Raw genomic sequence first — 21,296 nt, 5'->3', positions numbered from 1 at the left:
GGGAGAGGGTCCATAGTTTACTAAAGGCATCAACTTTCTTCCTTTCCTTTTTTTCTTACATTTAAGTTTTTTTAATCATAATTAAAGACATGCAAGAAAGTTATAATAGTACAAAAAATTATCACATACTTTTAATCCAGATCCTCCAAATGTTAACATTTTACCATATTTGTTTTATTTCCCTCTCTCTTTTCTGAACTCTAAGAATAAGTTACAGACTTATGTGTATTTCCTAAAACTAAATATTCTCTTACATGACCACAGTATAATTTATCTTAAAAAACATGGCAATTAATATAAAAAACTATTATTTAGTCTATAGCCCTTATTCTGATTTTTCTTTCTTTTTTCTTTTTTTTTTTTTTAACCATCTTTACGATTTGTAAGTAAGTATACAGTTCAGTGGTAATAAATACATTTATATCCTTTTTTCCCCCCTTCATCTCCCTTTTCCCCCCACCCCTTCCTGGCTTTTGGCAACCAGCAATCTACTCTGTATCATTATGAGATCCACATTTTAAGCTCCCACATATGAGTGAGAACATATGATATTTGCCTTTTAGTGTAAAAGCATCAACTTTCTTAACCCTTGCCCAGCTCTTTAGCACAGTGGTCTCCAACCTTTTTGGCACCAGGGACCAGTTTCACGGAATACAATTTTTCCACAGACTCAGGGGTGATGGTTTTGGGATGAAACTGTTCCACCTCAGATCATCAGGCATTAAATTCTCAGAAGGAGCCACAGCCTGGATCCCTCGCACATGCAACCTAGATCCCTCGTGTGCGCAACCCAGATCCCTCCCATGCGCAGTTTACAATAGGGGTCACACTCCTGTGAGAATCTAATACCACCACTGATCTGACAGGAAGCGGAGGTCAAGGCTGAAATGCTCCCTGGCCTGCTGCTCACCTCCTGCTCTGCTGACAGATCACGGACCGGTACCGGTCCACAGCCAGAGATTGGGGACTCCTGCTCTAGCACCAACCCAACTTGGAGGCAAAGATCTCACTCCACATTTTCTCAGTCTGTTTGTTGTCTCAACTCAGCTTTGGTATCAAAGAATCTGTCTTTAATATAAATACATTGTGTTCTTTTCAGCTCTGACTCCGTTGAGGTCTATCCTTGGTTCACTTGTGATTTTTTTTTTTTTTTTTTAAATGGAGTTTCGTTCTGTCACCCAGGCTGGAGTGCAGTGGCGCAATCTCAGGCTGGTCTTGAACCCCCGGCCTCAGGTGATCCGCCCACCTTGGCCTTCCAAAGTGCTGGAATTACAGGCATGAGCCTTTGTGTCCGGCCTCACTTGTGATTTTTTAAGAAGATGGATAAGTAGAGTGACAAAGAACTATGATTGTTCCTCTTTTTGTACTATTAAATATTTCAGCAATGCCAATATTTATTTCTAGTTGTTGTGCACTTACCTCTTTCTTCTCCCTTCAATTCCTTCAAGCCAAGAATAATTAATGCAAATAATAGCAAGCTGGTAAGTGCATCAGTATTGTGTTTGTCAACCATTGTTTGAGAGAATTTCCCAATTTTGTTGTGAGCCTTTCTTTAAAAGGCTTCAGGTTTGTTTCTGGCATATAATGTTTAAAAGTTTGAAGTATTTTTTTAAAACGATATCCACATTGTTTTGAAAAATATTGGAAAGGGCGTACTAAATATATAAAAGACACATAGATAGAAATAAAGTAAGAGGATCTGGACGTTTCTGCCCTCTTCGTGTGTACTGCCACACTACCCTGCATTTCATCTTCGTGATGCAGCCTTCTACTGCTCCCTCGTGTCCTCTGAAAGACTCCATAACCTGCCTCTGCTTCCTGACTGAAACCCAGCTTACCCTGAGGACCTGCATCTGCTGCCCTCTCCAGGGAATGCTGCCACTTCTCCCACACTCCATGGGCCTCTGGGTCACTTCTCAGACCATTGCACTTTATGGGACACTGTCCTTTGTGGTCCTGCCCTGTGGTCTTGTCATTCTATCCCTTTTCATTACTGTCATGGCTCCCCCTCCATTTGCTGAAAACTTTAGTTCCTGGCTCACAGCTACCCACTTTGGCCCAAACCCTGCTGCCATCCTGGTTGTCCTCATTGTCTCTATGGACAATCATTCCCTGCTTGTAGCATCTGAGTTTTTTGCCTCCTTAGACTCAGGGACATTCGCCTCACCTCACTTCCACATTCCACACTCATTGCTTCTCTACAGGTCTTGTCATTACCCTGAATATTTCTCCACTTCTAAAATCTGAAACCTCACACTTCACCAATACCTCATATCTTTCCTTATATCTTTCTTAATGGGTTATTTCAACTACATCCATTACTTGATCAACTCCCCTTATCTTTATTTTCTTCTTATTCAGCTTTAATTTTAGGAGTTATCATTTCAGCCACTCTCAGGCCAAAGTCTCCAAACTCTGTGATTCATTGCCCTTCCATTGTGCTCCCCACAAAATCCTCACCCTGATGATCCCAGTTGTTTGTTGTTTCCATGAGCCCAGGCCCAGGCTTCTCAGCCCCCCAGGAGATGCAGTTCCAATTGGTAACCCTGCAAGTTCACATTTTCACACCACACGTGGGCTCCCAGGCCCATCAGGATAGGGGAATGTAGTTGATAAGAAACTGCAAAACTAGCATTTAAAACATCCTTATTTGGTATTTACTTCTCTGAGTAGAAGAGGTTCCTGATCAAATTCAATTCCATGGCAGTCAAATGCAGTAATTTGGCAGGGGAGCAGGACTCCTTGTCCCTGTCTATATGCATCTGTGAGGCAAAATTAGAGAACTATATGAAGCTTGAAACTAATAGCTAGGAGCTAGGTTCAAAACTAGCAGAGTTCAAAACTAGCTAGGTTCAAAACTAGCAGATAGAACCCCACATTCTATCTTTTAATGTAGAAAAGGTTTATCAAAGCTAAAGTTTAGGATACAAGTTGCTATACAAGTGAGAGTTATTCAGCCTGCTTGTTCTTGAGAGAAGTGCAGGGGGTTAATAAATTTGGAAAACTGTGTCCTTAATAATTTAATATATTTATTATATAGTATTGAGTAATTTAATACACTTGGAAAATTAAATAAATATGTTCTGGATAGACTAAATCAGTGATTTCTGATGACTGATACATCCTATCTTCAAAACCAATCCTCCATGCTAGTAAATACAAAGTATAGAGGAGTAATATATAAGTGGCTTTCACAAAGCTTTTTTATCCACAGTGGACTGGTTAGGCAACAGATCATCTGCTGCTGTAACAGGTAACCCAGCGATCTCAGTAGCTTAACACAATAAGTATTTATTTAATGCTTATTCCGTAAGGTCATTCTAGGACCAGGGTTTTTTCCCACTAGTGGCTCTGCCATTCTCCATGATAAGGGTCAGCAAGATTTTTCTGTAAAGTTCCAGATGGTAAATATTTTAAGCTTTGTGGGCCATACAGTCTCTGTTGCAACTACCCAAGTCTACCATTGTGCACTAAAACAGCCATAGAGCCGGGCGTGGTGGCACAGGCCTCAGTTGCAGCCACTAGGGAGGTCGAGGCAGGAAGATCACTTGAACCCAGGACATAGAGGCTGCAGTAAGCCATGATGCCACCACTGTACTCCATCCTGGGCAACAGAGCAAGACCCTATCTCTAAAAACAAAATACAAAACAAAACAAAAACCCAGCCATAGACAATATGGAAACAAATTAGCCTCGTATTCCAATAAAATTTTATTTATGGACACTGAATTTTGAATGTGAAAAAATTTTTCATGTGTCACAAAACGGTGCTTTTTAAGTTTTTTATTTAAAAATGTAAAAACATGTTTTTGTCTGCAGGCAGTGTAAAAATCAGCAGTGGGCAGGGTTTGACCTATAGGCCACAGTTTACCCCATCACCTACTTTAGGCCTTCTTCAAGGCCTTGGAGTCGTTCTCTGCATTCTCTACATCTGCGTATCTATGGAGGATCTTGTGGGAGATTTTAGGAGCCAATCTGAGAACCCACATTGCCCCCAATCACCACCATAATATTTCATTGATCACAGTTACAGGCCCTAACAGGATGCCAGGAATCTAGAAAGTACAGTCTTCTGTGTGCCAGGAGGAAAATGAATTAGTGTTGGAAACAAATAATAACATATTTTTCATCAAATAATTTTTCTTCATTTTCCATTTTTTTCTTGCCTTTGCTTAAAATATTTCTCCCTATGTTTCTCCCTTCCTCGACCTGGATGGTTCAACGTCCTGAATTTTACCTATTACAGTCTAATCTGCCTTTAAGATCCATTTCAAATGTCTTTGTCTTGAAGCTTTTCTTGATTCATCCAACTGAATATAATTTTTTCCCTTTGAATCAAAGAAATTTGAACTTTTCACATCATTTACTTTACCATATGGAATAGATATTTGTGAACTCCTCTTTCCACTGCTAGATCAGAAGCTCCCTGAAGGTTGATGCTCCTCATGTTTTTTTTTTAAATAACAGTTTAATTGAAATGTAACTCATATATAAAATTCACCCTTTTATTTATGTAGGTATTTATTTATTTTAATTTTTTTTTGAAGACAGGTTCTTGCTGTGTTGCCCAGGCTGGAGTGCAGTGGCACAATCTCAGCTCACTGCAATCTCCACCTTCCAGTTTCAAGTGATTCTTTGTACCTCAGTCTCCTGAGTAGCTGGGACTATAGGCATGTGCCATTATGCCCGGCTAATTTTTGTATTTTTAGTAGAGATGGGGTTTCGCCATGTTGGCCAGTCTGGTCTCAAACTCGTGGCCTCAAGTGATCCACCTGCCTCAGCTTCTCAAAGTGCTGGGATTACAGGCATGAACCACTGCGCCAGGCCAAAAATCACCCTTTTAAAGTGATTTAATGTAAAATGGTACAGCTGCGACTGGGCACAGTGGCTCACACCTGTAATCCCAGCACTTTGTGGGACCGACGTGGGTGGATCACCTGAGGTCAGGAATTCGAGACGAGCCTGGCCAATATGATGAAACCCTGTCTCCAGTAAAAATACAAAAAACAATTAGCCAGGCATGGTGGCAGGTGCCTGTAATCCCAGCTACTTCGGAGGCTGAGGCATGAGAATCGCTTGAACTCAGGAGGCGGAGGTTGCAGTGAGCTGAGATCACACCACTGCACTCCAGTCTGGATGACAGAGCAGGACTCCATCTCAAAAAATAAATAAATAAATAAATAATAAAATGGTACAGCTGTTATGGACAACAGCATGACAGTTCTTCTAAAAGGTAAAAAGGGCCATATGATCTAGCAATTCCACTTCTGGATGTTTACCCCAAAGAAATGAAAGCAGAGCCTGGGCACAGTGGCTCACGCCTCTAATCCCAGCAATTTGGGAGGCCAAGGCAGGTGGATCACTTGAGGTCAGGAATTCGGGACCAGCCTGACCAACATGGTGAAACCCCATCTCTACTAAGAATACAAAAATTAGCTGGACGTGGTGGTGCATACCTGTAATCCCTGCCACTTGGGAGGCTGAGGCAGGAGAATCGCTTGAATCCAGGAGGTGGAGGTTGCCGTGATCTGAGATCACACCACTGCACTCCAGCCTGGGTGACAGAGAGAGGCTCCATCTGAAACAAACAAACAAAAAAAGAATTGAAAGCAGGGACTCAAATAGATATTTATACACTCATGTTCATAACAGCATCATTCACAATAGCCCAACAGTACAAGCAACCCAAGTGTCCATTGAAGGATGAATGGGTAAATAAAATTTGGTATATGCATACAATGGAATATTATCCAGCCTTAAAAAGGAAGAAAATTGTGACACATGTTACAGCATGGGTGAACCATGAGGACATACTGCTAAGTGAAATAAGTCAAGCATAAAAGATCAAATACTGCATAATTCCACTTATATGAGGCACCTGGAGTAGTCAGATTTACAGATACAGAAAATAGAATGGTTGGCCAGGGCTGGGGAGAGGGAAAATAGGGAGTTATCATTTAATAGGTACAGAGTTTCAGCTTTGCAATTGGAAGAGTTCTGATGATGGTTGTACACATTGTGATGTATTTAATGCCACTGAACTGTGCACTTAAAAATGGTTATGATGGTAAGTCGTATGTGTATTTTGCCACAATTTTTAAAAATAAGAAAATGCATAGTAAGAGTATCACCAGAAAAGAATACAATTCAATGGTTGTTAGATATTAATAGAGTTTATGCAACCATTGTCACATCAATTTTAGAACATTCTCATCACTCCCCAAAGAAATCCTCTACCCATCAATAGTCACTCTCCATCACCCTTGCCTCCAGCCCTTGGCAACCATGAATCTACTTTCTGTCTCTATGGATTTGCCTATTCTGGACATTTCATATAAATGGAACCATACAATATGTACAATATATAGCCTTTTGTGTCTGGCTTTTTTTTTTTTTTTTTTTTCCGAGATGGGGTCTCACTCTGTCACCCAGGCTGGAGTGCAGTGGCACAATCTCAACTCACTGCAACCACTGCCTCCTGAGCCCAAGCAATCCTCCCACCTCAGCCTCCTGAGGAGCTGGGACAATAGGCATATGCCACCACACCTGGCTAATTTGTTGCATTTCTGGTAACAGGGTTTTGCCATGTTGGCCAGGCTGGTCTTGAACTCCTGAGCTCAAATGATCCTTGTGCCTTGGCCTCCTAAAGTGCTGGGATTGCAGGCATGAGCCACCACGCTCGGCCCCGGCTTCTTAGCATAATGCTTTCAAGATTCATTCATGTTATAGCATGTATCATTATTTTATTCTTTTGTTTTTTGTTTTTTGTTTTTTTTTGAGACAGAATTTTGCTCTTGTTGCCCAGGCTGGAGTGCAATGGTGTGATCTCAGCTCACTGCAACCTCCGCCTCCCAGGTTCAAGCGATTCTCCTACCTCAGCCTTCCAAGAAGCTGGGATTACAGGTGTGCACCACCACGTCCAGCTAATTTTTGTATTTTTAGTAGAGATGGGGTTCACCATGTTGGTCAGGCTGGTCTTGAAATCCTGACCTCAGGTGATCTGCCTGCCTCGTATTTTATTCCTTTTTATGGCTGAATAATATTCTCCATTTTGTGTATCCATTCACCAGTTGATGGACATTCAAATTGCTTTTATTTTTTGGCTAATTTTTTAATGTGAGAAGATGAAATTTATTTTTATTGTATAAATGCAAAAATTACAGGAAAATATTTTAAAGCTTTAAAAAATGCCAAGTGACATTGATACAGGAAAATCACAAAGCAGGAGAACTATACTAAATTAATAGATTTCATTTTAAAATGTCTCATTGTATCTCAGATTTTGAAAGATTCCATTTCTGTGGAAGACAGTTGATTCTGTTGAACTTATAATGACCCCCAGTTTAATTAATAAGTACTGATAGCCATTGATCTATTTCTTTTGGGGAGGAGATAAGAAAGATGTGTATATATTCTGTGTACATGTAATAGACACAATTTTCTGGATCCAGCTCAGGGTTTCTGAAATTTTTTTTTTTTTACTTTTATTTTAGATTCAGGGGGTACACGTACAGGTTTCTTACATGGGTGTATATATTGCATGATGCCAAGGTTTGGGCTTCTAATGTTCACTCAAGTAGTGGACATAGTACCCAATAGGTAGGTTTTCAACCCTTCTGTCTTCCCTCACTCCCCCTTTTGAAATTCCCAGTGTTTATTGTTCCCATCTTTGGGGTCATGTGTACCCAGTGTTTAGCTCACACTTATAAGTGAGAGCATGCAGTATTTGGTTTTCTGTTTCTCTGTTAATTTGCTTAGGATAATGGTCTCCAGCTGCATCTGTGTTGTTGCAAATGTGTGATTTTATTCTTTTTTATGGCTGCATTTGGCTATTTTGAATAATGCTGCTAATGAACATTCATGTACAAGCTTTATGTGGACATATATTTTCAGTTCTCTTGGAGATTTAGATATCAGTGGAACTGCTGGATCATATAGTAACTCCATGTTTAACATTTTGAGTAACTGCTAAACTCTTTTTCACAGCAACTGTACCATTTTAAAAATTTGCCAGCAATGTATCAGTGTTCTAATTTCCCCAGATCCTCACCAAAATTTGTTATTGTCTGTCTTTTTCATTATTGCAATCCTAGTGGGTTTGAAGCATTATCTCACTGTGGTTTTGATTTGCATTCTCTTAATGACTATTGATGTTGAACATTTTTTCATGTGATTATTGCCTATGTGTTGCTTGTGCTTTGGGTGTCATATCTTAGAAACCATTGCCTAATTCAAGATCACAAAGATGTATCCATCCATCAGACTTACTCCTAAGATCTGCCTCTAAGAATTTTATAGTTTTAGCTCTTACATTTAGGCCTGTGATCCATTTTGAGTTAGTTTTGTATATGGTGTGAGGTAAGGGTCCAACTTCATTCTTTTGCATGTGGATATCCAGTTGTCCCAGCATCACTTGTTGAAAAGACTATACTTTCTCCATTGAATGTTCTTGGCCCTCTTATTAAAAATTAATTGGCCATAATTGTATGGGTTTACTTTTGGCTGTAAGTTGTATTCTGCTGATCTATATGTCTATCCTTTTGCTATGATCACACTGTCTTATATACTGTAGGCTTTTTTTTTTTTTTTTTTTTTTGAGACAGGGTCTCACTCTGTCACACAGGCTGGAGTGCAGTAGTGTGATCATAGCTCACTGCAATCCTCAAACTCCTGGGCTCAAGATATCCTCCTGCTTCAGCTTCCCAAATAGCTGTAACTGTAGGCACGCACCATCATGCCTGGCTAATTTTTGTTGTTGTTGTTGTTGAGATGGAGTTTTGCTCTTGTTGCCCAGGCTGGAGTGCAATGGTGCGATCTCGGCTCACTGCAACCTCTGCCTCCTGGGTTCAAGTGATTGTCCTGCCTCAGCCTCCTGAGTAGTGGGGATTACAGGCATGCACCACCATGTCCAGCTGATTTTGTATTTTTAGTAGAGACGGGGTTTCTCCATGTTAGTCATGCTGGTTTTGAAATCCTGACCTCAGGTAATCCGCCCGCCTCAGCCTCCCAAAGTGCTGGGATTACAGGGATGAGCCACTGCACCTGGCCTCCTGTCTAATTTTTAATTTTTTATGGAGTTGGAGTCTCACTATGTTGCCTGGGCTGGTCTCAAACTCCTGGTTGCAAGTGATCCTCTCACCTTGGCCTCCCGAAGTGCTGGGATTACAGGCATTACACCTCACCCAACCTTGAATAGTTTTGTCATACAATTTGAAGTTGGGAAGAGTGAATCCTCCAGCTTTGTTCTTTTACAGTATTGTTTTGGCTCTTCTGGATTTCTTGCATTTCTGTGTGAATTTTAGGATCAGCTTATTGATCCTGCAAAAAACCAGCTGGGTTTTTTTATAGGAATTGTGTTGGTTCTTCACATCAATTTGGGTAGTATTGCCACCTTAACAATATTAAGTTGTCTGATACATAAACATTTAGTGTTTTTCCATTTATTTGGTCTTATTTAATTTCTATTAACAATGTTTTATAGTTTTTAGTGTACAGATCCTCCTATTCTTTGTTAAATTTCTTCCTGTGTATTATTCTTTTTGGTGCTATTGTAAGTAGAATTGTTTCTTTTAATTTTATATTCAGGTTGTTTATTGCTAATATATAGAAATATACTTGATTTTTGTATATCAATTGTGTACCTACAACCCTGTTGGACCCATTTATTAGTTTGTATAGCTTCTATTTGTGTGTATGAATCCAACTAATTTTTATATCCTCTGAAACACTTAACAGAGTGCAGAGTCTTAATTAGTACTCAATCCATTTGTGTTTCTTGAATCAATCTCTTTAAATGCCACATTGTCACATAATCCTTCCATCCAGTGAATAATTTCTCAGTTCCCAATACCACTGAATCATTCTTTTTCTCCTTTGATTTTTATCTGCAGGCTTGGGAACAATGGGCCGAGGCATTGTCATTTCTTTTGCAAGGGCCAGAATTCCTGTGATTGCTGTAGATTCAGACAAAAACCAGCTAGCAACTGCAAACAAGATAATAACCTCTGTCTTGGAAAAAGAAGCCTCCAAAATGCAACAGAGTGGCCACCCTTGGTCAGGACCAAAACCCAAGTTAACTTCATCTGTGAAGGAGCTTGGTGGTGTGGATTTAGTCATTGAAGCAGTATTTGAGGAAATGAGCCTGAAGAAGCAGGTCTTTGCTGAACTCTCAGCCGTGTGCAAACCAGAAGCATTTTTGTGCACTAATACTTCAGCCCTGGATGTTGATGAGATTGCTTCTTCCACTGATCGTCCTCACTTGGTCATTGGCACCCACTTCTTTTCGCCAGCTCATGTCATGAAGTTGTTAGAGGTTATTCCCAGCCGATACTCTTCCCCCACTACCATTGCCACTGTTATGAACTTATCAAAAAAGATTAAAAAGATTGGAGTCGTTGTAGGCAACTGTTTTGGATTTGTGGGGAATCGAATGTTGAATCCTTATTACAATCAGACATATTTCTTGTTAGAAGAAGGCAGCAAACCAGAGGAGGTAGATCAGGTGCTGGAAGAGTTTGGTTTTAAAATGGGACCTTTTAGAGTGTCCGATCTTGCTGGGTTGGATGTGGGCTGGAAATCTAGAAAGGGGCAAGGTCTTACTGGACCTACATTGCCTCCAGGAACTCCTGCCCGAAAAAGGGGCAATAGGAGATACTGCCCAATTCCTGATATGCTCTGTGAATTAGGACGATTTGGCCAGAAGACAGGTAAGGGTTGGTATCAATATGACAAGCCATTGGGTAGGATTCACAAACCCGATCCCTGGCTTTCCAAATTCCTATCACAGTATAGAGAAACCTATCACATTGAACCACGTACCATTAGCCAGGATGAGATCCTTGAGCGCTGCTTATATTCACTTATCAATGAAGCATTCCATATCTTGGGAGAAGGGATAGCTACTAGCCCAGAGCACATTGATGTTGTCTATTTACATGGATATGGATGGCCAAGGCACAAGGGCGGACCCATGTTCTATGCTTCCACAGTTGGGTTGCCCACAGTTCTAGAGAAGTTGCAGAAATATTACAGGCAGAACCCTGATATTCCCCAACTGGAGCCCAGTGACTATCTAAAAAAACTGGCTTCTCAGGGAAACCCTCCCCTGAAAGAATGGCAAAGCTTGGCAGGCTCCCCTAGCAGTAACTTGTGATTCAGCCTTCCAGATTATGCCTCACATGCTAGCATCAGGTAATGCTCACTGAATTTCAGTGAAATTAAATCAAAAATCCAAAGTAAGATTGTTCTGAAATACAAAGCAAAAGAAATAATCAGTAGAGTCTTCTGTGTGACGACTCTAATGGTCAAATCTTTAGGAATGTGCTTCCTATGTCTCTGAATCTGTCCTTATCAGATAAATTCAATGCATGAACTTGTGTGAATGTAATATCATAATCGCTGATGAAAGAGGCTCAGACATAAGTTGAGATTCTCAAATGTTTTGATTATTGGATACATGTGTCATCAATTAATAAATGATAAATGCAGCTAAGTCATACATTGATTTTGACTCCTTTCAATGTCACACACATAGTATTGATCAGAAATCTTATGAATCATACATACACTCAACAAACATTGAAGTCGTAGGAAAAACATGGTTGGAAATTGGTAAGGGAACTGAGTACTTCAAACCAGCACAGGGAACTCAGATTAGTATGGCAAGCCTTTCCTCTTCTGGTCTTTCCTCTTCTGTTTATGAAGAAATAATAGAAAGGAGTAAGTCGTTAACTTAGTGTAAGAAGGGTCTTAGAGAACATCTAACCTTCTAGAATTTCCCAATTCTATGATAGAGTAATGACGCCAGTTTCCCTGTCATGACAGGCCTCTGTGATGTTACATATGGAAATGGTTGAATCTTGAAAAATCTAAAATTGTTGCAAAACATATTTTGTATAATTTTGTTATAAGAGTTCTTCTCTTTTTACTTTTTGCGTTGTGTAGTCAAAAATTAAGGGGCTGGTCAATACAAAAACTAGTACACAAATATTTATAGCAGAATTATTCATAATGGCCAAAAGTTGGATACAACCCAAATGTCTATTAACTAATGAATAGATAAATCTGGTATATCCATACAATGGACTATTATTCAGTCATAAAAAGAAATAAAGGACCAGGCACAGTGGCTCACACCTGTAATCCCAGCACTTTGGGAGGCTGAGGCAGGAGGATTGCTTGAGGTCAGAAATTTGAGACCAGCCTGGGCAACATAGCAAAACCCTGTCTCTATAAAAAATACTTCCTGTACATTAGTGGTTGCCTAAAGCTAGAATTAGGGATGATGGATGGGGAGTACAGGATTCATCTAATAGGTACAGGATTTCTCTATGGTTCATGAAAATGGTCTAAACTTATTGTGGTAATGGTCACATAACAATATATTAAAAACTATTGAGTTATATATTTTAAATGGGTGAATTATATGGTATGTGAATTGTATCTCAATAAAGTTGTTAGTAAATAAATGGGGCTGAAGATGTTATCCTTCATTGTGGTGGAAATGAACTTTCACAATATTTTCACCTGTGAACCCAAACAAAATGAAAGTTCTGATGGAAAAATCTTGAATGAATAGAGTATAAGTTTTCCGTTGTTAAAGAGCAAACAAAAAACCAACAAAAAATCCAAGTGTGCCTTGAATTGTACAGAGCACAATTATTACGTTTGAAATATATACTACTTAATTTTATATAATTTGGTTTGTGAAATTAAAGACATCAATGAAAATGATTCCTGAAAGTAGTAATTTTGTCTCCAAAGTGACTTGTTTTCAAATTAATGTTAAAAAAAAAACCCACTAACTTTTTCTTCAATCCTGGAATTAATTTTGAGTTCTTGCAACTTATTTTCACCCTACACTAGCCTCTAGATTGAGGTTTTGAAATCAGAGCGTCTATGAATAGATTTTATCAGTCAATAACCCCTGAAATGTTATGATAAAGTTTGTGTACATGTATCTGAGTACATTTCTTGGAAGAGGTACCATATCATATTCTAAAAAGTATCATGACCCGGCCGGACACAGTGGCTCACATCTGTAATCCCAACATTTTGGGAGTCCGAGGCGGGCAGATCATGAGGTCAGGAGATCGAGACCATCCTGGCTAATACGGTGAAACCCCATCTCTACTAAAAATACACAAAATTAGCCGGGTGTGGTGGCACGTGCCTGTAGTCCCAGCTACTTGGGAGGCTGAGGCAGGATAATTGCTTGAACTCAGGAGGCAGAGGTTGCAGTGAGCTGAGATTGCGCAGCTGTACCCCAGCCTGGGCAACAGAGTGAGACTCCATCTCAAAAAAAAAAGTATCATGACCCAATAAAGGTTAAGGACCAATAGAAAATGGGAAGAGCAGCCCAGCACGGTGGCTCATGCCTGTAATCCCAGCACTTTGGGAGGCCAAGGTGGGCAGATCACTTGGGGTCAGGAGTTTGAGACCAGCCTAGCCAACATGGTGAAACCCCGTCTCTACTAAAGATACAAAAATTAGCCGGGAGTGGGGGCACGTGCCTGTAGTTCCAGCTACTCGGGAGGCTGAGGCAGGAGAATCCCTTAAACCCAGGAGGCGGAGGTTGCAGTGAGCCGAGATCTCGCCACTACATTCCAGCCTGGGTGACAGAAAAAGACTCCATCTCAAGGAAAAAAAAAAAAGAAAAGAAAAGAAAACAGGAAGAGGAAAATATGAGTTCATTCCTTCTTATTTTACATCAAATGAAGCCAAACTAATTCAAATTTGCTGGGTCCTGCATACAATAGTAGTTAATATGATGAAAATTTTCAGGATATCCTCTCCTGTCCTTGAAAATATACTTGCTTAAAAGGCTGATTTTGTTAATAATTTTAAAACATTTGTTTAAGAAAAACCTCTGGATTTCATTTTTAAAAATATGTTCTAATGATAATTGACTGTGACGGGAATTATATATTGGAAACACCCTTGAAGCTGTAAGACTCCCAGCTTGAAAGACGCTCTTAATGATACTCCTTAAATCAGTGAAGCCGCCATGCAGCTGCAGTTGCTCTCTGTTTATTTATCTCCAGCAGGAACAGGTGTGCATGAGAGAGATAAAGTGAGGAATTCTAAATTCCCCTGATTAATGATGTTACAGAATTGTTTATGCAAATCACACTCTACTGCACTGTAGGAACCCAGAATTTCTAGGGCCTTAGATTTGTCTTTAAAACAGACACCTAGAAATCAGAAATATTGCAGCCTCACTAGATTATCTGAACCCTTTTGGTAGCCATTGATAAGATTAAATCAAGTTCTCTGGACTATGTTTAAAAGCAGCTTTTTGCAAGAACAGAATAGTTCTGGACTATTCCTGGGACTGTCAGTACCATCTGCTTATCTTAACAGCTTATACGTATTTTGAGATTAACAGACAAGTTACACTGCTTCCAGGCAGGACAGCAGCATTGCACAACTCCAGCGGACACCATTCATACTGTGTACCAAGGGACTGTCATCCACATAGAAATGATATGAATGACATCCCCAGGAATCGTATAATGCCTAGTTTTGTTTCCAGGACACTCTGTGTAGCGGTTTCAAGCCAAAAACTCTTCTGGTTATTGCTGTATCTTTCTAAATAATAGTTGACAAAAGTGGTTCAGAAAATTTCTATTTAGACTGGATCACCAATGGGACCAAATTTGGAACAAAATGGGACAAAATGTTTGCGTTTTGTTTGTTCTTTTTTTTCCCCTAGCACCCTGAGAAAGAGGAATATGAGAGAGATGAACAGAACTTTAAATTCTTGTCCAAAGAATACCAGGGCATTTAATTTATTTTTTGTTTTTTGTAGAGACTATGTTGCCCAGGCTAATCTCAAATTCCTGGGCTCAAGCGATCCTCCTGTCCCAGCCTCCCAAAGTGCTGAGCCACTGCACCCGGTCTCCCAGGGCATTTCAATTGAAATATTTATTTGTTCTCTTTCACCCAAACTTAAAGTAGCCTGGCAGAATGAGTGCCTGAAAGCATCTCATAAGCTGACATGAGCAGAGCTAATGCAGTCACTCGTGCACGCATATTTTCACTGTACTTAGGGCTATTCCACACTCTGTAAAGACACACAAACAGTTGCTAATTCTAGCCATAGTGTGATATCCCTAGGATGAACTTAGGGCAAAACCTTCTCCAACTAGATCCTAAATGCACATGGATTTCCAAAGCGGGCCGAGGTCTAGAGTGTTGTTGATTTGTAAACTGACCGTTGGCTGTCCCCCAACGTTTCTCTTCTTATGTAGGAATAAATGTCCCAATTGTTAGCTAAGCATATAGTGGCCCAGAATACACAACGTATTTGTCAGCTTCTCTTACATGAAATTGTGGATATGTGACTAAGTTCTAGGTAATGGGATGTCAGAGGGAGTGTCACATGGCCGCTTCTGGTAACTGGCCTTCACCGTCAGATGATGAGCAGCCTTTGCCCATCATTTTTGTCTCTTCCTCCATCTTCCTGCCTGGAACACAGATGTGATGGCTGGAGTTGCAGCCACTAGACTAGACCACGAAGACAGAGGCCAGGCCCTGGAATGAAGAGCAGTAAAGAACATGGGTCCCTGAGGAGCTCGTGGAGCAGCATTAGCCACACTACCTCCAGCAGCAATCAACTCGTATCATGGAGAACTTGGTGTTATTTTTAAGTCTTTACTCATGACTGACCCTAAAATCTGAATGAATGCAAGTGGGATCCAAGAATTGGTACAGTTAGGGTTCTTTGTTTTTTGTTGTTGTTGTTTGTTTTTTTCTCAGTGCTATAGGCAATTCTGATACACAGGTAGTTTTATTCTTTATTTATTTTGGGACAGAATTTCACTCTTGTTGCCCAGGCTGGAGTATAATGGCGCGATCTCGGTTCACTGCAACCTTTGCCTCCTGGGTTCAAGCAATTCTCCTGCCTCATCCTCCCAAGCAGCTGGGATTACAGGCACGCGCTACCACACCCAGCTTATTTTTCTATTTTTAATAGAGACAGGGTTTCACCATGTTGGCCAGGCTGGTCTTGAACTCCTGACCTCGGATGATCTGCCCACCTCAGCCTCCCAAAGCGCTGGGATTACAGGCATGAGCCACCAGGCTCAGCCACACAGGTAGTTTTAAGAATCTTGTCTCATTAAACAAAATTTGTTTTTTTTAAAAATGTTTTTGCCAGTCTCATGTGTTTTTCAACTTGATATTGAATTACTCAGAAATTTTCGTATGTTCCACATATAATTGTTGTGGGCAGACGGAGATGCCCACTAAGAACCTGAGAACAGGGCTGTAAATAAACATTTAGTAGGAAGTAGTCTCACAGGCCTACTTGAACCTCAGCTTGACTGTTACTTAATTAGAAATAAAAAAACATTCATGAAGAAAATATGTATTAACAGAAGGAGAAGTGATCAACAATAGCATAAGGGAAAAAGAAGAAAAATTGGAAAAGCAGCATCTCTCAGCACTGACTAAAAGTACTAAATCTGGGGTGCATAAACTTTCTGCTCACTAGATCAGAGATCTCCAAAATGGGGTGCCTCTACCCAAATGAGTATGAAAAATGATCCATAGAGATATAGGCAGAAAATACTAGAACTACCATTGCTACTTATTTTTGCCTACAAAATAAGAACTTAACCTTGATTAATATTTTGTGTGCTGATGTACACTGTTGCCCTCAACAGGTTGCATCTCAGACAGCTATGAGGTGTCCTGAGCAAAGCAGGCAACATCCAAAATGCAGAGGCTGACAGTGGTATCCTCCCACTTTCATTTGTTTTCAGCGTATTCAGAAATATTGCAGATTCTATGTAATGGGGTAAGTGGATATTCAGACTAAATTATTGAGTTTAACTAAACTAACCCTCACAAAAAATTCCTTGAAGGGAAGCCCTCTTAAAAAAATTTCCTTGTGAATGGATAAAGAAAATGGGGTACACATACACAATGGAATATTGTTCAGCCGTAAAAAATAATAAATCCTGTTATTTCGTGGTAACATGGATAGCACTGGAAGACGTTGTGCTGAGTGAAATAAGCCAGGAACAGAAAGCTAAATACCACATGTTCTCACTCATATGGGGAAGCTAAAAAAAGCAGATCTCATAGAAGTGAAAAAAAGTAGAACAGAGGATACTAGAGGCTGGGAAGGGTAAGGGGAAAGGAGGGATAGGGAGAGAGCTGTTAAAGGATACAAAATTACACCTGGATGGGAGGAATAAGTTCTAGTGTTCTATACCGCTGTAGGATGATATAGTTCACAATAATATGTTATATAGTTTCAAATAGCTGGAAGGAGAATATTGAATATTCTAGACTCAGAGAAATGATAAATGTTTGAAATGATGGATATGCTAATTAACCTGATCTGAACAGTATACAGTGTATGTATCAAAACATCACCATAAGCCCCATGAATATGTATAGCTATTATTTGTTAATTAAAAAATAAAATTATAAAAAAAGGATTCCTTCAAAGAAAGCACAAGGGAAGATGAAACAAAGCAAGCAAAGGTGAGCAACGAGACAATGGCAGAGCTGGTAGTTCTGGTGTCAGCTTTTAGTCAGCTGCATTACAAGGTAGAATGAGTTAGTCAAATCTGGCAAGAAGTTGGCCAAAAAATGGAAATTATCAAGAAGATTATTAGAAATTTTGATTGATGGCCGTGTGCGGTGGCACACGCCTGTAATCCCAGCACTTTGGGAAGCTGAAGCAGGTGGATTGCCTGAGATCAGGAATTCAAGACCAGCCTGACCAACATGGTGAAACCCCGTCTCTACTAAAAATACAAAAATTAACTGGGATGGTGGCACACGTCTGTAATCCCAGCTACTCAGGAGGCTGAGGCAGGAGAATCGCTTGAACCCAGGAGGCAGAAGTTACAGTGAGCCAAGATCACACCAGTGCACTCCAGCCTGGGCAACAAGAGCAAAACTCCATCTCAAAAATAATAATAATAAATAATTTTTTTAAAAAAGAAATATTTATGTACCTGCCATAAATAGTGAAGTTTGCCCTGAAGTATACTGTCTGATGATATTAGCTAATAATAATATGAAACCATCACATATTAGTAAGATGTTTTAATATATTATTTAATCAATATCTCATCATTTCTAAATTTCTTTTTTGTGTTGTATAATGTACATGTACATCAATATAATAGGGAAAGTATATGATTTGTAAGTCAATAAGCATTCTGCATATTAGATATACATACTAAAATTTTCTGTGATGTGCTACCCACATCCTCTTTCAGGAATGAAAGATTAATTCTCTCAGCTTCCAGAAGTGCTGCCAGAAGACGGCCTTCTTTAGGGACTGCCTTGCTCAAGGTCACACCTTCTTCCAAAGGTAATTTGCATCCACTGCCTGCTCCGGGCAGGAGTCGTCTTGCCCCAGCTCTGCAGGGCTGACATAGTCTAGAGCTCCTGGTGGGCCACATTGATTGGAATGAGGTCTTCCTTCGTCCTGCAACGCCCCTCAACTTCTTCCTCTGCTCATTCCTGCTTCTCCCTCCTCTCTTTCAAAGGTGTTAATTCTGAGATCACTCTCTAAACATTTTGGGGTTTTTTTGTTTATTTGTTTATTTATTTATAATTTCAACTTTGATTTTAGATCACAGGGTACACATGCAGGTTTGTTATTGTGTAATGCCAAGGTTTGGGTTATGACTGAAAATTTTGCACATGAATCTCAATCTCAGACTCTGCTTCCCAGGAAACCTAACCTACAACAGTGAAGGTGCATGATTAAAAATGCTTGGCAGGCTGGACGCGGTGGCTCGCGCTTGTAATCCCAGCACTTTGGGAGGCCGAGGTGGGTGGATCATCTGAGGTCAGGAGTTTGAGACCAGCCTGGCAAACATGGCAAAACCCTGCCTCTACTAAAAATACAAAAAATTAGCTAGGCATGGTGGTGTGCGCCTGCAATGCCAACTACTTGGGAGGCTGAGGCAAGAGAATTGCTTGAACCAGGGAGGCGGAGGTTGCCGTGAGACAAGACCGTGCCACTGCCCTCTAGCCTGGGCCGCTGACTGAGACTCCATCTCAAAAAAAAAAAAAAAAAAAATGCTTAGCAATCGTCAACCTACAAGCCATCAACTCTTCAGTATTTGTTTAATAGACTTCTTTTGATCTCACATGCCATCAGTTTTTATAAATATTCTATATGTGCTAGAATTTTCATTCTCTATTTCATGAATATGGAATTCTACTATTAGATCAAGCTTGTTAATTATGTTTCTCTAGTTTTCTATATAGCCTGGCCTATGTTTTATCTGTACTCTTACCTCCTTCTGATGAGCAGGGTCAATTACCCATGCCAGGGTGGTTACAAAGAGCCAGAAGTGACTGGGGGACAGCCATAGCTTAAGGGATTCTTACTGTATCTCTGGTGGAAATATTTCCCCGCTAGGAACCAGGACTTCTAGACACAGAGTGTTAGTTGCTCATGCGGGAAATAAAATTCCCTAAAGGGGCCACTTCTACTTCCACTATTTGGTGCCTATAGCCCTGTATTCTATCTACTGGGAACATAGTGCCATATGTGATTATTGATTTAGAGTATGAACTATATCCTGGAGAATGATACCCCATTTCACGGGCATCATTTCAAAACTGGCACCTCAACAATAAATGCAATAAATGCTCTAATAGGAAGGCTAGTGGCTTCTACATAGTACAATATGTGATTGAACTAGAGGATCCCATAGTCGTCCATCCGCTTCTACACCTCTTTTGTTCCAAAGTATGTCCTTTTCCCTGATGCAATATTATGTGAGGTCTTGCACCACTGATTCAGATTCTAAGTCCTTGGAGAATGGTGCTGAAACCCTGTAGTCAGAAAAGAAAAACCTGTATCTGGAATATATGTCAATTGCAGTCAAGATGGATCACCGATCCTCCCAGGGTAGAAGAGTTCTGATGTAGTCGACTTAACACCAAGAGGTTGATTGGGACCCTTGAGTACCAGCCCCTGGGGTGCAGCATTTACTAGTCTTTGGCTAGTCAATTGTACATTCAACAACTAGATCAGCCTTGGTGAGTGGGAGCCCCTTCTGTTGGGTTCTTGCATGGCCTCCATCCCTACAACCATGCCTACTCTGTTCATGGGTCAGTCATGCCAATGCTAAGGTGGGCAGTGATCATGACTAGCTGATGTCAGCCAGCCTGGCCGCTCTGTCTACTTGGTTGCTTAATTCATCTTCTGTGGTAGGTGTCCTCTGGAGGTCATTAACATGTGATACACCACTTTTCACTTTTCATGCCCACTCCCACAGGTCATCCATCTCTAAGTTCCCCAGTTCTCACTGTTCCCTGGCTTCCAATATTCCTCCTTCTAGGCCTTGACCAACCATCCAAGCTGTTTACCATTGCCCACATATCCTTACCTCAAGCTACTTCTCTGAGTCTTTGGATCTCTTCCTCCACCGTCTGCCATAGCAGTGTCAATGGTTAACCTAGCAGTGTATTAACGACGTCTCCTAGAGTGCCTAGGCATTGAGTCCTGTGTCTTGAAGAGTATTTCCATGTTGGTAAACTCTACCTACCAAAGTTTATGTGTTCTGCTGCTCACTTGATCTAACACCCTCAGGTCTAGTCCCACACATGCTCTCCTGGCGTCTGCTGATAGGTGTTGGCTACGTCCCACAGCACCTTAAGGGTACGATCCCTGTTCTCCCCTAGTGATCTCAATACTTCCCTGGATGAGTTATTTTGTGACTTAACTCTAATTATTGCTCTAGGGGCATTTTCTGAGCTGGGCATGTGTTGTTTTATAGGACAGAAACCTCTTATCTTCAAGCAACTGAGGAGCATTAGTGTTTAGCAGGGAAAGGTAGGTCACTTCTGCAGGCCCAGAGCATTTAGGGGAATCTCAGAATTTGAGATTTTCAGATTCATTGACCCGATGTCCCCATCCCAAGTTACAGGGTCCCACTTCTTCCTAATCAAAGCCCTAACCTTATCACAGCGGACTTAGTATGAAAATTCGGCCTTTTGCAGAACTCCACTTTCCTTATAATTAAGTCCCAGGCCTGACTCTCTGCTTTTTCTCCCCTCTGACTACAGGAGATGAGCTTCTTCATATGCTGCCAGGGAAGTCCTGTGATGTTCACAGTTCATCTTACATTGGTAATTAATCACCTTCACATCTTTTATTATATTTTTCCAGTGCAGCAATAGCCTCCAGCAGCCACCATCTGACTCCATAATCACAATTTCTGATAAGCCTCTCAAATGCCTGAGATACTGCTTTCATTACTCCTACCAATATCCCATCACAACTTCTCTATGGGTAAAAGTTTTAACTT

The 21,296-nt window shown here is 40.5% G+C and overlaps 1 protein-coding gene across 5 annotated transcripts in view; it reads left to right on the top strand.

The window, feature by feature from the left end:
• Positions 1-12,729, top strand: part of EHHADH (enoyl-CoA hydratase and 3-hydroxyacyl CoA dehydrogenase) — a 71,586-nt gene extending 58,857 nt beyond the window's left edge. For 4 of the 5 annotated variants that reach the window (XM_015131415.3, XM_077990331.1, XM_077990333.1 and 1 more), the window contains one exon: positions 9,891-12,729. In XM_015131415.3, the coding sequence (XP_014986901.3) occupies positions 9,891-11,152 (1,262 nt within the window). In that variant the 3' untranslated portion in view covers positions 11,153-12,729. 5 annotated transcript variants of the gene reach the window in all.
• The last annotated feature ends 8,567 nt before the right edge of the window (positions 12,730-21,296 follow it).

This window comes from Macaca mulatta, chromosome 2, assembly GCF_049350105.2.
Source record: "Macaca mulatta isolate MMU2019108-1 chromosome 2, T2T-MMU8v2.0, whole genome shotgun sequence".
Taxonomy (NCBI): Eukaryota; Metazoa; Chordata; class Mammalia; order Primates; family Cercopithecidae; genus Macaca; species Macaca mulatta.
This window is presented reverse-complemented; position numbering and strand designations above follow the sequence as displayed.